The sequence below is a fragment of the Meriones unguiculatus genome, chromosome 16 (genome assembly GCF_030254825.1).
Source record: "Meriones unguiculatus strain TT.TT164.6M chromosome 16, Bangor_MerUng_6.1, whole genome shotgun sequence".
Classification (NCBI taxonomy): Eukaryota; Metazoa; Chordata; class Mammalia; order Rodentia; family Muridae; genus Meriones; species Meriones unguiculatus.
In genome coordinates this window covers 44,363,807-44,381,198 of record NC_083363.1, presented here as the reverse complement: position 1 = coordinate 44,381,198, position 17,392 = coordinate 44,363,807, and the positions used below count along the sequence as shown (strand labels likewise).

Below are 17,392 nucleotides of genomic sequence, written 5' to 3'. Positions count from 1 at the left end.
TGAATAGGGTCCTTGCTGGTGTGTTGGCTGCCTCTTTCAACCTGGTAGATACTGCCATTTTTTTCGGCCAAAGCCACACTGTTTTAACCTCTGCCTGTAGTCATAGCCTGTGTCCTTTGTCTCAAAACTTCCTCTGCCTTGGCCCTGAAGGACACACACATGCTTAATTCATGATAACTGCCACCCCCCCAAGTCCTTACCTTGACCATGTCTTCTATCACGAGACAATATTTATTCATTATTTATTTATTTAGTTTTGGTGCAGGGGTGGGATTCAGCCAGCCTCCCTGAAGGTCTAACAAATAATCAATGGCAGGATCTAGATGTGAACCTGGGTATTTCAGGTTCAGCTTCTTCTCCTCTCGAGAATTTCCTAGACCAAAGTCTGTTGTACCCATGTCCTTCAGAGTTAAATGTAGCGGCACTGCCTTGTGCTATCAAGAATCTTAGTGGTCACCCAAGTTTGGAAGAGATTAAAACACAGTTAGCCAAGTTTTTAAAAGGGACTCCATAATATGCACTTTTTTTTACAAAGCATAGAATAAGAGAAATGATACCAATATTGCTCAATTATGTTAATGATACATATTGGTAGAGATGTGGGTTCTTCAGAAGGGACGCTAAAGGGTGTTCAGGAAGGCTATATGTGTAGTTGGCACATACCCCAATCCTATTTCCTGAGATAGGGTTTCCGGAGTGGAAGGCAAACAGCGTTGTGTTTACTATAATGGGACAACACAGGAAAAGGAAAAGCTGGCCACGGTGCCTTTGTCTCTGTGATATGAACCACTCAAGCTATACTCCTTACAAAGAAGAGATTATCTGCAGAGGTACTTTTCCAGTGTCATGTTACTGCTTGAGGAGCCATTTGGGAAAGCCAGCCTTAGTCCAACATTCTAAAATGAGTACAGACCCAAAATTATGTGCAAATGCAGAGGAGTGCTTTTTAATGACGGAACTGTTGTTGGTCTTGTGGAGATGCAGTGGTACATTATTAACCCTTTAGGGTAGTGTGGCATTCAAGAGGAAGGCTCTTGAGCAGGTTAAAAGCAGCCAGAATTTTAATCTAAGCCTTACTCACTGACTTGGCAAGCTTCCTCATATCGTTAGGGTTCATTTTCTTCATCCCTCAGGTAGGCACAAAGGTGCCCAAATGGTCCACCCCACAGGGCTGTTGGGACTAGCTAATGAAATGGAAACTTTTGGTAAAGTACGAAGCACGGAGATTTGTTATTTCTCTGTGGGGATGCGGAACGGAAAAGCAGGTGGCTGGGCTTAGAGGAGCTTCTAATAGAGAAAGCCAAGCGAAGTGCCAGCATTCCTCAGCTGGGGCGGCTGACTTTTATGGGTATCAGCTGCTGTGTGCCACCCCTACTCCCTGTGAAAGGTGGCCAAGTTTTCTCCGTCCGCAGGACCGGCTAAAATTTTCCAAGGGAAAGCCAACATTTAATTAGACTCTCAGCCACTACAAAGGTGTGTGGAACTTATGTTCCGAGTTGATGGTTGAGAGAGTTTTTGTCCGGCACAGCGTGTTTGCCAGGTGGCATAACACTGATGGAAGTATCTCACTTTAAAGAGGGGGTATCAACTTCTGGGGACAGATAGAATCTTAACTAGGGTAGAAGGTTCCTTTGTTTCTTGACTCTGGAGGTCTCCTTCACATTTAGTATTTACTTCCATTTATCCTTGATGCTGACACCGGCAACGCACCTTCATCCGCATCACGTTTTCTGCACCAAACACTTGCCTCCTAGATGTTCCAGTGCACCTGTCAGCTAGACAGCTTCACAAGCTATTGCAGGACAAGGCTGATGAGTTCACGTCTGGATACCTCAATGCCAGCGACTTCACCGTGATGGAGGACAGAAATTCCTGCTATGAACATGTGTGGACTCTTTCCTGGACTACTCAGACTGGGGATTTGCCCAATTTTATCAGGGTAGGTAGTCCCAACCTTTTTGTTGTTTGTGGTATAGATTTGGGACCCTGGAGAAATTTTGTAAAAAGAAGAAAATCGGAACTGTATGAGTGAAAATGGTCATAGGTTATTACTTTTATTTGTTGGCATGTTTGGAATATTCTAGCAGAGGGAATCCATACCCTACTCCGATGGTTTCAACACAAATTTCATGGCTCAGAGCTCATCTCACGAAGCCCAGTCCTTCCTTCCCTAACTCAGGGCAGGGAGAGGAGCTGTTGGTCAGTGTCCACCATACCAAGTTTCACATCTGTTATTGGATAATTTCAGCAGATGTGATCCACTTGGAACATCAATAGGCAGATGGCATGGCAGAAGGCAGAGTAGAAAAGGATTTGCTGTCTTTGGATAATGACAAAACCAGATGCTCTTGCATATTTAACATTTAAAAAATAATCTAATGATCATCTAGTACTTGCTTATTATAAAAATGAAGCCCACAATGAAATTTTAACCAAAATATACGGCAATGTGAGATATATGATTTTTCAAGTATAGTCCTGGAGAGAGGTGGAAGAAGAGTGTTAACCTTTGCTCAGATCTCAGAACACCATTTTCTTATGTTATGTTTTAGTATTTTAAGTTACAAACTAGTAAGACAGGCACATAGAAGCAACAGAACTCAGTATTTAACATGTTGGCTTTTTGTGCTTTTTTGGACACCTTTTCTTGCAAAGGAATATCCCTGTGTCTTACTCCAACTTTCATTAACCCCTTTTTATTTATAAAAATACTTGTTTACATATTACATATTTATATATTATATAAAATTATTTATTTATACATTATTATTTTTATTATATGTAAATATTATATTTCAATATATTTTATAATAATTTCTTATTACTAGGTTTCTAGATTAAAAATTTCATATCAACTCAAACTATGAGATTATTTCAAATGTAATGTGGAATAAAAACTCACCCATTTGTTTTCATCAAGATGAGCTTTCTTTTCCATAACCAAATTCATCAGAAGTGTAACTATCTCAGGTCTCAGATCAAAATCTTACGGGGGTGAATCCTACTGTGACTGCTCGTGTGCTATATGACGGTGGAGTTTTCCTTGGACCCATCTTTGGAGACATGTTGGCTACTGCCAACCAGGAGCCTCAGGTAAGAGTGGCTGGCTACCAGGTCCAAGCGTACTTCAATTTGACTTGTTTTCAGTGTAAGCCAAGTGGCTCAATTTTTTTTTTTCAATTTGGTTTGCTTCCACAGAATTTACAAAGTACTATGAAGCATAATGACCAAGTACAGAAATGGAGAATGGATAATTATAATTATTATTTTTCTAAGTTTATTATTATTATTGTGTGTATGTGTATGTTACGATGTGTGTGTGTTGGGCGGGAGATCACATGCCTTGGTATGCATGTGGAGGCCAGTGGACAACATGGAGTTGGTTCTTTTCTTTCACCTTTACATGGGGTCTAGGAATTGAACTCAGGTCATTAGGGTTGGGAGGCAAGAGCCATCTTGCTGGTTCCCATTATTACTGTCTTTTTAAAGATTTTTATTATATATGTGTGTGTGTGTGTGTGTGTGTATACTCTGTCTGCATGTACACCTGCATTCCAGAAAAGAGCATCAGATCTCATTATAGATGGTTGTGAGGCACCACATGGTTGATGGGAATTGAACTCAGGACCTCTGGAAGAACAGACAATACTCGTAACAGCTGACCCATCTCTCCAGCCCCCATCACTACTTTTTATCTTTTGAAAACAAAGCATTTTGAATAAAGTTGAAGGGTTCTTTGTTACCTGTGCCTTTCAAGCCTGCCTTTCCTTCTTAACAGAGCTGTCATGGAATGTGGGTGTGTATTTAGCCCATTTTAACAATCGTACAGAATCAATCAAGTCATATCTTGTTACCTTCCCCGTTTCTAAACGGTCTTTGAGTTGGCACTGGTTTCACTGAAAAGGAGAGATGTAAAGTCTTATCTTAAGGACTTACCATGTCCTAGGACAAAGGCAACTTTGAACCAAATGTGTAAATACACTTTGGTCTGCAGTGAAGGTGGGTGGACAGAGCTTATTTTCGTTGTCTGTATTAATGAAAGAGGAAAAGGTAGTTCTCATGAAGTGTGGGCCTAATGACTGAATGTTTTTTTATATTCTGAGTTTGTGAAATTTACTGCCAGATGACAGGAGGACACTTTTGATAAACAATGTATCATATTCAATCATGCACAGTTTAGGTGTCTACAAGGGTCACAGAGCCCAGGAGTTCAAGGTCAGATTGGGAATCCCAGAAAGGACTCCTCTTTAGAAAGCCATATATTTAGCATATGTATTTGCTCAAATGGATCTGTACCTCGAGAAACATTTACTGTGCTCTGAATCTTTCATTTTTGTGTAAGAATTTTTCACTGAGAAAATAGAAAAAGGAAATGAGGATATATGAATCATAAAGACATTTTGATTTAGGAAATGCTCACACTTTCCTGACTGCTTTTGTGTACACAAGGACCATACATTTGCTTTTAATTCTCTTACCTCCTTTCCCCCCAGGTGGCTGTACAAGTGAATGACATACCAGCCCACTGTTCAGGCTCCTGCTCTTTCTGGTACCAGCAAGAGTCAACTCCCAGGGTGGACTATGTGTGCTATTCCCTTGGTATGCTTTGGAAGTGGAACTTAGACTCAGTGATTATTTTAGAGGCTGTGTAGTGGGTGGGAGCATCCACATCTTCAGCAGAGATGGAGGCAAAGGAAGTCGCATTTTTGGTCCATTTAAGGAAAAGGATATGGTTTCTTTTTTTCTTTATTTTTATTTTATGCACATTGATTTTGTTTGCACGTGTGAGGGAGTCAGATCCCCTGGACCAGGAGTTCAGGACTTATGGACTGTTGTGAGATGCCGTGTGGGTGCTGGAAATTGAACCTGGGCCCTCTGGAAGAACAGCCAGTGCTCTTAACCGCTGAGTTTTTTTCTCCATCCCAGATATTGTTTCTTATTTGGAATATGTATGTGGTTATTAATTTCCTTCATTTTGAACTTCCTCTATATTATTATTGACTATTTTATTAAGTTATGGCATTTCACTGCTAGTTTGAGGAAATTGAAGGTGGGGATTATCTATCAGAATAACAAATGCTGCTGCCTGAGTCAGCTATAGATTCCTTCAGTTTGGGGAGGGGAAGCTGAAAGAGAGCAAGCATTTGGTGTTGGAGTGAGGTCTCTTAAATGGAGTGTTTGCACCGATTTTGGGCTTGACATTTTCTCCCCACTACCTTTCAGGTAGCGATGTCCACCTACTGGTTTATTTTACTGGAGCTGGTTTCCCTAGAGACCCCCAGTTCTTACAGGTTATGGTGAACCAAGCAAGTTGTGAAGTTATTTTCTCAAATGAAACAAACGTGGCCTGTGAGACGGAGCTGCTACCAGTTGGAGCACACCGGATCTTGATGCTGGTGAGACCTTCGGGCCTCGCTGTTAATGCCAGTGGAGAAGGCCTCTTCCTGCACGTGGAACCCAGGCTGGATGCGGTGGAACCTTCTGTAGCTGCAGAGATTGGTAATATGGGTGGGACCACACTGTGTACCTCCCCTCCGAAGAAGCTAGAGTTCCTGTTTATCTGCAGAAAGCTAGGCCTGTACCATGATCAATTTCACATGTTTTGTGATTGACAGCTCTTTGTTTCCTAAGCATTTCTTCCAATAAAGAACACTTGAGCCCTGAAATGAATGTTCTTGGCACATCAAGACTAGAATTTGGCTAGCGATATCATGTGTAATTGGAACATGAGTCACTTGGATAGTCATTCATCCTAAACACTCAAACCCTCAAACCCTTAGTGACAATGCTACTTCTAGGTGAAAGGTGACTTGCCTGAGGCTTCCAAAGAAAGGAGAAGGAGATCAAGTACAAAACTGAGTTCTAGGCTGTCATTGCTCACAAGTTCTCCGTCCTCTGTTGCCTTGCCTTTAAGTGGCCTCCCAATGCTTCATCTGTAACTTACCTAGCTTTCTGTGAGAGTAAATGATTCAACAGATGGCAACACACATTTGAAAGTAACAGCATTTGTCAAATGTAGTTCGAGATCATGCCCACGGCTAGGAACTTTGTACATAATTTCCTCCCCACAAGCCTCTTCGGTACTCTTGGATACTTGGCTAGCATGCAAACACAACCGCTGTTTTCACAGCCAAGGACAGACGACAGTGACATTTAGTGATATCGGATCCATGGATTGGATCTTATGTCCATGTCAAAGATTTCCAAATCTTGTTACTTTCTGAAGAATAACACTAGTTAAGAAAAATCACAGCTAGACTATAACAGGCTCAGAAATACTCAGGCTCATGTTTGCTAATGTATTAACTGTAGAATTTAATGCACAGTTCATTTTCTTTCTTCTTTTATTTTGGAAGTTACTTTCTTAGTAGTTTTTTCTTTTTTATATGAATTACAGTTTATTTACTTTGTATCCCAGCTGTAGCCCCTTCCCCCATTCCCTCCCAATCCCACCCTCCCTCCCTCATCTCCTCCCAGGCCCCTCTCCAAGTCCACTGATAGGGGAGGTCCTCCTCCCCTTCCATCTGACCCTAGCCTATCAAGTCTCATCAGGACTGGCTGCATTGTCTTTCTCTGTGGCCTGGTAAGGCTGCTCCCCCCTCATGGGGAGGTGATCAAAGAAAGAGCCAGCTACTGAGTTCATGTCAGAGACAGTCCCTGTTCCCCTTACTAGGAAACCCACTTGGACACTGAGGTGCCATGGGCTACATCTGTGCAGGGGTTCTAGATTATATCCATGCATGGTCCTTGGTTGGAGAATCAGTCACAGAAAAGACCCCTAGGCCCAGATATTTTGGTTTGTGTTGCTCTCCTTGTGGAGCTCCTGTCACCTTCAGGTCTTTCTATCTCTCCCTTCTTTCGTAAGATTCCCTGCACTCTGCCCAAAGTTTGGTTATGAGCCTCAGCATCTGCTTTGATATCCTGCTGGGTAAAGTCTTTCAGAGGACCTCTGTGTTAAGCTCCTGTCCTGTTCCCTGTTTTCTCCCTCTTCCAATGTCTGTCCCATTTGCCTTTCTGAGTGAGGATTGAATATTTTACCCAGGGTCCTCCTTCTTGCTTAACTTCTTTAGGTGTACAGATTTTAGTATGTTTATTCTATATTATATGTATAATATCCACTTATAAGTGAGTATATACCATGTGTGTCTTTCTGCTTCTGGGATACCTTACTCTGGATGATCTTTTCTAGATCCTACCATTTGCCTGCAAATTTCATAATTTCATTGTTTTTAATTGCTGAGTAGTATCCCATTGTGTAAATGTATCACAATTTCTGTATTCATTTCTCAGTTGAAGGGCATCAGGGTTGTTTCCAGGTTCTTGCTATTACGAATAAAGCTGCTACGAACATGGTTGAGCAAATGTCCTTGTTGTGTACTTGAGCATATTTTGATATATGCCTAGGAGTGGTATAGCTGGATCTTAATAATCTGGATTTTGTCGTTGTGGATTCTGGTGGCTCAAAGCCTGAAGCTCAGAATACAATTTAAAGAGATCCGTTGTAGCCAGAGTCATTGCTCAAAGGACAAGTTTGATTCTGATTCTGTTTTGCCTTGGGTGAATGAGTCAGGCGGCCCACCCTTTCTCATCTCTGCACAGAAGAGCAAGCTCCTTGCAGTGGTGATAGGAAGGAACAAGGAGATGTGTTTCGCTCAGAGTGAGAGACCATATTCTTCATTATTCAGTGAATTATTGCCTGGAGGGTAGGGCTTATTGCAGCCTTCTGACTAGATTTATTAGAGGTTTGATCTTTCAGAGTTACTTTCACAGCCATACTACTTGATGGTAGACATCTTTCAGGCAAGCAGGTGACATAATCAGCCACGTAGAGTGATTTTCACAGATAGGCAACTCACTGCTCCAGTTTGTCTGGGATTGGCAGTGTTCACAGGATGCAAGGCTGGAATGAAGCACTTTCAGTGCAAAGAATGAGACTGGGGAACTGGAATGTTATGAATGCCCCCGTCAGGTAATGTAGCAGCAATAAATGGTGAAGAGCTTTGAAGGGCTTGGAGAATCATGCGTCATCTTTTCACATTTTAGCCAAAGGCGTGAGACTCTGGGATGATTTCACATGCACACAAAGTGACCTTTATGAAGACTAAGGCAGTAGGATCTGGGAGAGACTCTTGGTGTTGCTTTCCTTGTTATTGCATTTAGACTTTCCCAATGAAATCATTTCCTGCTCAGTCAACTAGACGGCATCAATGCTCATTGTAGCCTCTGCACAGCACGATGTGGGGTGATGATGAACTTAGTATTTCAAGTGTGGCTCTGGGCAAGTAGTATCTGTATCACCTGGGAGCTTGTTAGAAGGGCAGAGTCTTCTAGACCCCCTGAATCAACCTGTGTTTTATCAGAATCCTTAGGATGTCTCTATGAATAGTCTAGTTTGTGAAACCTTGCTATGGGGATTTAAAGAGAACTAGGCTAGGCCTGTCAAAAAGGAATTTAATAAGAAGCAGAGCACGGAATGAATAAATATAAAAATGAGGTCTGTAATATTCAAAGTCACCACTTACCCTTTCCGCAAGATTCTTCAATAAAAATTTTTGAGGATAGTCTTAGTCTTTCTTACAGACTGGTTAGTTCACTTTTGGGCTAAGACAGAGCTGTCTTCTCTTGGGCACTGGCTCTCGTGAAGCGCACATTTTCAAATGCGAATGGCCGAGTCTCACTACCTCTGTAATTTCTCACAACTGCCATTGACAAAATCATGATCAGGATAATTATTTAGCTCTCACTATGCATCAGAAATTCTCAGTGCTGTGGTATGGTAAATAAAGATAAATGTGTGCTCTTGGATAGATGATGGGTCATAAGGATGTAGAACAAAAATAATAAGGGTAGGGCATGAAGAGGAAAGGAGGACTTTATTGAGATAGGATGCCCATTAGCATTCGCTGGAGGATTGACATAAATGGCACTGGAGAATAGAGGCCAGGGTGAAGTGAAGGAGAAAGCCCGAGGGAGATCTTGTGGAAGAGAACAAAACACAGAAGAATATCATGGCGTCTTGACTCAGAATCAGCTTGGCTTGTTTGGAAACATCCAGGTGTTACTGTAGCTGGAGGGAATCTCAGTGTGCTTTTGATTTGCATCTAACTCACAGTCGAAGATCTTGAACATATTTTTCATGTGCTTCTTGGCTATTTCTATTATTGTCTGTTAGTTCATGTGTCCATTTAACATTTGCATTCTTTCTTTTTTTGTGATATTTTGAATTCTTTATGTATTTTTGGGTGTTACTTCTTTGTCATCTTTTATTCCATTTGTACCCTGTCTTTCTATTGTTTTCCTTTTTGCTATGGAGCCTTTTAATTTGATGCAATTCTTTCTCTATTCTCACTATGGTTTCTTGAGCTTTTTGAATCCTGTTTAGAAAGTCATCATTATGCTTACACATATTTTTTTATCATTTCTCTTATTTTTGAGATTATAAGCTAATAACATCTTTGCCCCTTCTTTTTCCTCTTTCAAACCCTCTCATATACCTTCTTTGCTCTCTTTTAAACTCATGGTCTCTTTTTCATTAATTGTTAAATACTTATATATGGAGTGTTTTCCTATGTTTTTCTTTAGTATGTTTCCTTTAGTATTTTTCCTAAGTTTTTCTTTCTTTTTTTTCACACTGTTAGGTCGTACATTAATGCCTTTATCTATTTTGATTTGGTTTTTGTACCAGGTAAAACACAGGGATAGACATAATTAATGGTAGGGATAGAATAAGTAAGTAAGTATGTAGATAAATAAGTAAAGACTATGTTCTTAGGTGAGTGATGGTAAATGTGTAGGACAAACATAAAGATGGGCATGGGGCATGAGAGGAATGGAGGAGTCTCATTCTTATTTATGTGAAGATGTCATTTCCCCAACACCACTTTTAAATTCTTTTCCCAATGGGTGTTATCATTAGCATCTTTATCAAGAATCAGATGCCTACAGCTGTGAGAGCTTACTTTTGGGTCCTCTATTCTATTCTACTGGCGTACCCGTCTGCTTTTCTGTCAATATCATACTGCTGTTACAATGGCAACTTCAACCTTTTATTTGGATATGCAGTTACCATTTTACATATTTGGGAAAATACTAGTAGCATAGCTAATTAAAAGTGGATATCTGGCTCAGAGATTATATACACTTTGATAAATAGCCGGGTGTGGCGGTGCTTGTCATTAATCCCAGCACTCAGGGAGGCAGAGGAAGGCAGGTCACTGTGAGTTCGAGGCCAACCTTGTCTACAAAGCAAGTTCAGGACAGCCAAGGCTATACAGAGAAAACCTGTCTCAAAAAACCAAAAAAAAAAAAGAAAAAAAATGATAAATAGTACTGGAAAACTTCTCGGTGATTAAAATGCTTGCTATACAGAGACTGGATCCCAGAAAGCCCATTTAAATACCAGTGAACATGTGTTCTATATGTAAATCCAATCTGAAGGCACAGACTGCATTCCTTGAGTAAACTAGCTAGTGAAGTTACCCACATCAGTGAGCTCTGAATTTTACTGGGTGGACTTCCTTTAGCGAATGAGGTGAAAGAGCTGTGGATGATGATTTCTGATATCAGCCTCTGGTGTCCATACGCCTGTGCACATACATGTATGTGTGTCCACACACATAAACATGTGTAGTCACACATGTGAAAACACTCATATAGACAGACACCACACACACACATACACACACTCTCACATTTGGAAAATAAAATAGAACATTGATAAGTAAGTATAAAAATACTCTTTAAGGCTTGTATAATTTTTTCCCATATGATATCCATTGCCTACATCTTACCTGTAGCTTACTAATATATTTTTTGCAGCGTTTTGATGTTTAACATCTAATAAAGGAAAAATAGAACATATTTTAGGAGGCATTTATTAGTTTCCTTTCTGTGATGTTTGTTCATCTCAGTCTTTCTTTCCAAATTTGATTATTGTTCTTTATTCTTGATTTTAAGAACTTCTAAATATTTTAAGTGTAATTATCTAATTTATATATTTTTTATAATTCACAAGCACTTTTCTGTAATAAAGTGTGTTTATAGCTTTAGAGATTGTAAAATTCTCAGAGTGGGCTTTTCATCTCTGAAATGATGTGAAAATAAAATTCCTCTGTGTTTTCTTTGATTCTTTTTCCATTTACTCTCTTTATGTCCAAATATTATTTTATTTCTACTTTGCTTTGGATGAAAGATGGGAGCCCCAAATTCAGATCTTATCTTTTCTCATGTGGCTGGAGTGAAGCCACATTTTCATCTTGTCCTGTAGACTTGCTTATCAGAGCTGCTTTCTGTGTAGCCCGTTCTGCCTGCTCCATCTGAACATGTGCTGATTTTTTTATTGTGTTTGATTTTTTTTAAGTTTTTTTTTTTTTTTAGTGTCCTCAGAATTCCTCTTTACTCTTTTTTTTTGTTTTGTTTTTGTTTTATCATTTTTATTTTAAACCTGCAGTGGTGCTGAGAATGTTTACAAATCTGTAAGTGGTGTCTAAAAAACCATTTTCTTCCTCTAATCTCTCCCATCACATCCTCTCACAAGTACACAAACCATCTCAGCCACTCCCCAGTTCTCTTTTTAATACCCTGAATGATTCTGAAAGACTTTGTCATTCCCCAAACACCACCCTAAAAACAAATCACTGGACTCCAGGCTCTTCTTCTTGCCAAGTTGAAGGGAGTTCAAATGTTCTATCTAAGTCTAATGACGACAAAGATGTGTATGCTGTTCTAAAAACTGCCAAGGCAAAGAGGGGTTGTGGGATTCTGCGAAAACAAGGGGTCTTTGGAAAACTTACTGCAATCTGGACTAACACAGGGATTTTGTTTCAGCATCTGTAGCCCGACCGTTATGCATACATGGCTGTACATGCAACTGAAAGTCAACTTATTATTCACTTTGTATCCCAGTTGTAGCCCTCTCCCTTTCCCCCTCCCAATCCTACCCTCCCTCCCTCTTCTTCTCCTATGCCCCTCCGTAGTCCAATGGTAGGGGAGTTCGTCCTCCCCTTCCATCACCTGGAGGGGACAGGAGCTCCACAAGGAGAACAACAGAACAAAAAAACTCTAGGTACAGGGGTCTTCTGTGAGAGTGATACTCCAACCAAGGACCATGCATGGAGATAACCTAGAACCCCTGCACAGATGTAGCTCAGTGTCCAAGAGGGTTCCCCAGTAATAGGAACAGAGGCTGTCTCTGACATGAACTCAGGGGCTGGCTCTTTGCTCACCTCCACCTGACGGGGGAGCAGCCTTACCAGTCCACTGGAGGCAGTCCTGATGAGACTTTTTTTTTTCCTGTTCACTTTTCAATGAACTTGAGAATCTTCTTGTCTAATTTATATAAAAATTCACATTGCCTTATTGGAACCATTTCTATGCTTTTTATGTTTAATTCAGAGAAATTACAATACTTATTCTTTTTACCTATTTATGTTTTTTATTTCAGTCTTAATACAATCTATTAAGGCCTTCAGCAGTATTTTAAATTTTCTTTCAATGTTTTTCTGTTAAGTTTATTTATAGGTGTTGCATCTTTATTGAAAGAAAAATCATGTTCTTTTTTCTACTTTTCCTCCTTCTATTTCCCCTGTTGGAAACACTTTTAATTTGTTGGATTTAATAATGAGGAAAATCAGGAGGGGTGACCTTGAGGCTAATGCTAAAAATGAGCTGCCTCAGGTAGCAGCAGAGCTCGAGGTCTTTGCTCTGGGTTCATTGCTCTTTCTACCATCACGCTTTCACTCACTGTTTCTTGGGAAAGACTATGTTTCCAGGACTGGGCAGAATGAATTTAGAATCTAGGGCAGAACATGTTTTCAGATAATACGTGCTTCTTTGACTCCTGTCTCTATATATCCTTACATTTTGTTCATAAAGGTCTACAGAATACCTCACTACTCTTTCTGCCCTGTACTCACCATTTCTTCATTTATGTGTGATAATTTCTACATTTCAATTCAGTCTTTTCCTGCAGTTTGAGCACTGCCTTGCATTTTGACTCAAGAGTCTACTGTTTCAATTTCATTTTAATTTTTCCTGTAAGTAACTATTTTTCTGCCTATGTGGCTACATGCATTTGAAAATGTTGCTTTCATTACAGGAGGACTGTGGGTCACCATCCGAGGCTCCAGTTTGGAAGATGTTAGCCTGGTGTTATTTGGAACTCAGTCATGTATCATTGACAGCATTAGAAGTAATTCACAACAAATTCAATGCAAAGTCCCACCCAGGGTAAGAAGACTCTTTACTAATGTAATATCCTATATTAACCTGTAAGCCCCACCTACCTAAGGACCAGGTGACTTCTGGGATGCTAGGAGTTGTAGTTCTTGGAATATAACAAACGCCTCATCTGGAAGTAGGGTTGCCTATGGATTTTTCTTTATAAACCCTGCAACATGTGTTTCTGGGCCACTCAGCTGGTAAATTCTGGAGTGGTCCTGACCAAAGTCCATCTTTTGGTTAGTATTTAATACTTAATAAAGCTTGCTTTAAGTTTGGCCCCAGATGGTGGAATTTATTTTTTCTCAGGCTAATCTCCCGGCCCGGTTAGTTAGCTCTGTTGGGTTTCTTGTGGAGCTTCTGTCCCTTGTGGGTCCTTCTCTCCTTCCCCTCACTCTTTCCCTCCCTGCACTCTGCCCAATGTTCCAATGTTTGGCTGTAGAGCTCAGCATCTGTTCGGTCATTACTGGATGGAGCCTTTCAGAGGATAGCTATGCTGGGCTCCCATCTGGAAGCATAGCAAAGTATCATTAATAGTATCCGGTTGGCTTTCTCCCATGGAGGGGAGTGGTCTCAGGTTGGGTCAGGCATTGGTTGGACATTCCCTCCATCCCTGCTGTATCTTTATACTTGCACATCTAGTAGGCAGGGTATATTTTGGGCTAAAGTTTTTGTGGGCGGTTTGGTGTGCCCCTCCCTCCACTAGGGGTCCTGTATATTACAATTCTTTGATTCCCCTCTTATAATAAAAGCCTACCATGTTTTAAGTGAATTTCCTTATGCCCTCACTTTTTTAACTGAAGCTCTGTGTCTTGGTTTGATTTAGGCTGTATATCTCTGGGATTTATTCTGTAGATATATTTTTTTTTGTCAGTTCCGTGTTTTCTGTTACTAGTAAATTCACTGTATCCTAGAGTTCATATTTTCTCTCTTTAGACTTAAAAATTATTTGACTTTTTCCATACATGGATATAATGTATTTTGATGATGCTTACCCACTACTATATTCCCTTGGCTCTGTTCTACTTCCCCTGAATTTCTTTCTAAATTCTACCCCTTAGGGTTTCTTGAATGAGCATAAGGTGGGGATGCTTATTTAGTAGGGCATGAGAAACTTACCAGTGGCTACACCACAGAAGAATTTTCCAGCAGCCATGAATTGCCAGTAGGTCCTCAGTCAGGATAGAGTCCTTCTGAATGACTTCCCACATCTATGCTGGAGTGTGGATGGCCTCTGTCTCATATGTGTTTTGTTTAGGTAACTGAAGCTTCAGTGAATTCATGAATGTGACGATCATATCATGCTTAGAAGACAGCATTTCATAGCATACCTCCTCATCCTTTGGCTCTTACATTCTTTCCACAGCACTTTCCTCCATATTTCTGGAGCCTTGAGGGTGAAGAGTGATGTCTCTTTATTTTATTATTTAATCTGTCAGACAAAAAAACCTTACAAAGACAGCACATGAGGAAAATTTCTGAGTATTTCCACATCTGAAACTACTCTCACATATGATGGATAGTTTAGCTAGATATAAAAAATACTGAAAGTACCTTACTGCCCAGAAACAATTACTGTGTTAAGTGCACATCACTCTTACTTTTTAGGGCACAATTAATACTCTTAAATACTGCATTTGTCTAAATTCTTGACTGTCTGCAGGAGCTGAGGGAGTATATTCAAAATATATTCCATGATCAGCAACTTTCAGATTGATTCTGCTTAGAGTTTTCCTTTACTCTCAGGTCCAAACAAGATTTGAATTTTACTGGGACAGGAGCTCCACAAGGACCAAATATATCTGGGCACCAGGGTCTTTTATGTTTCTCCAACCAAGGACCATGCATGGATATAACCTAGAACCCCTGCTTGTATGTAGCCCATGGTAGCTCAGTATCCAAGTGGGTGCCCTAGTCAGAAACGGACTATTTTTGACATGAACCCAATGGCTGGCTCTTTGACCTCCCCTCTCCCTCCCCAAGGGAGGAACAGCCTTACTAGGCCACAGAAGAGGACATTGCAGCCAGTCCTGAAGAGACCTGATAAGCTAGGGTCAGATGGAAGGGGAGGAGGACCTTCCCTATCAGTGGACTTGGAGAGGGGCATGGGAGGAGATGAGGGAGGGAGGGTGGGGTTGGGAGGGAATGAGAGATGGGGCTATGGCTGGGATACAAAGTAAACAACCTGTGATTAATATAAAAGATAAATAATAAAGAAGATTTGAATTCTAAAATTGGTTTTCAGGGAAATGATGGATACACCGTGAATGTGTCTGTGATCACTGGAGACCACTCTGCAGTACTTCACAGAGCATTTACTTATGTCGCGTCGTTAAATCCAGTGATTGTGTCTTTGAGCAGAAAAAGAAGCAGCATAGCAGGTAAGATATGTGTTACTTTAAGCCCATTTTCACTTCAGACCTTTGATCCTATTAGAAGTCAATTAATGGACTGTGGAATTTGATTTACTATTTTATTTATTTATCTTAGATAGGATCTCACTATTTAGTCCAGTTACCCTGGATCTCTATTTAATAGTGACCTTGAACAATCCTTGATTTACTCTTCTATGTGTTAGGATCACAGGCATACAGACCAAATTCACCCCATTGTATAACAGAAGAAAAAATTTTCAGGCTACCTGTCAAAAATTAACCTTACATCTGATTTCTGTGAAAATGGGGCTATTCCCTCATGAAAATGAACGAGTATTTGATAAATATTTATTGAGCAACTGTATTTTGCTGCTACCGCCCATGTATACATTCACAATAGATTTCAGTCCTTAGCAGTAATTTGTGGCTTCAGTTCACAGACAAGGAAACTAAGGAATAGAGTGTAAGTGACTAACCTAAGCATTTTTAGCAAGTGATGGAGCTGAGATTTAAACACTAATAGTCTATAGGTCCCAAGCACTCAGCGCCTTACAGTTGAATATAGGTTTTAGTTGTAGGTTCTATTGTGGCAGTTTAATAGAGTTATGGAACAGGTACTCTGAGTGCCCAGAGATTCTTGTTTTTTGAGATTTACTTTGTTCAAAAAGAATATTAGAAGCATTTTGCACATGAAATAGTTTTACGTTTATTTGGAATTCACATGATATGCTGGAATAGAATTATAACGATTTTTTATTACGTTATTCTAATATAGACTAGGTATGGTAGTTGGCAATGGCTTTTTCTGGTTAATTGAATGCTAGAGTTTATGATTTATTATTAAAAAAAAGATCATCATATTTCCTACTGAAAAAAAATTTGAACTCAGTTTTTCTGGTACTGTTTTCATTTCCCAAAGCTCAAGAGTACACAAATGGAGTGATGTACCCTTTAACTTCTCAATATTATTCAGTCCAGATAGCACGGAAGAATTTTCTGCATCTAGTGACCAAAGTGTCTAACATTAGCAAATGGTACAGATTCTTTCCAGTGAGGTAGAAAAGGAGTGGGTGATAACTCATGTGACCGTCATGTTTCCGTGATTTTTTCTTCTAATAAAATATCCTACCTCTAATGATAATAACAAATTCACCATGTCCTGAGAACATCTAGAATCAGCCTGAGAGCTGCCAAGTCCTGAAATTTGTGATATTGATACATACCGTGCAAGGCGTCATTTCAGAGTTTACACTTGCTTTTGGATCTGCCTGTGGGCAGATTAAAGAACATGCAGTAGGAGCCCCACAGTGTGGCTGCACAGTGGGACAGCCTTTTTTACACTGGGCTGCTGGATAGCTCCATCCAGTAGATGTTGCTGGTGATTGTGAAGTCAAGATGCAGGAAGAGGGCTAGGGCAATTGCGATGTCTAGGAACATAAATGTGGCTTTTGTAGTCAGAAATGTTGACTATGAATGAGTAACAACTCAAGCACTTGTTAAAAATTTGACAAACTCCATTTGTTGAAGATGCTGTCTTTTTTCCATTGAATGGATTTGGCATCTTTGTAAAAAATCAGGTGTCCATAAATGTGTAGATTTATGGCAGGGTCTTCTCTTCGATTCCATTGATCCACCAGTCTGTTTCTATGCCAGTACCATGCAGTTTTTAGTATTGTTGCTCTATAGTACAGCTTGAGGTCAGGGATGGAGATACCTCCAGAAGATCTTTTACTGTAGAGAATTGTTTTAGCAATTCTGGGTTTCTTGTTGTTCTTTATGAAGATGAGATTTTTTCTTTC

The 17,392-nt window shown here is 40.1% G+C and overlaps 1 protein-coding gene across 9 annotated transcripts in view; it reads left to right on the top strand.

Annotated features, from left to right (window-relative positions):
- Pkhd1 (PKHD1 ciliary IPT domain containing fibrocystin/polyductin) overlaps positions 1-17,392 on the top strand; it is a 453,258-nt gene that overhangs the window by 40,506 nt on the left and 395,360 nt on the right. For all 9 annotated transcript variants that reach the window (XM_060369714.1, XM_060369715.1, XM_060369713.1 and 6 more), the window contains 6 exons: positions 1,755-1,939; positions 2,971-3,093; positions 4,494-4,599; positions 5,224-5,499; positions 13,097-13,227; positions 15,464-15,599. In XM_060369714.1, coding sequence (XP_060225697.1) covers positions 1,755-1,939; positions 2,971-3,093; positions 4,494-4,599; positions 5,224-5,499; positions 13,097-13,227; positions 15,464-15,599 — 957 coding nt within the window. The remainder of the gene's footprint in view (positions 1-1,754; positions 1,940-2,970; positions 3,094-4,493; positions 4,600-5,223; positions 5,500-13,096; positions 13,228-15,463; positions 15,600-17,392) is intronic.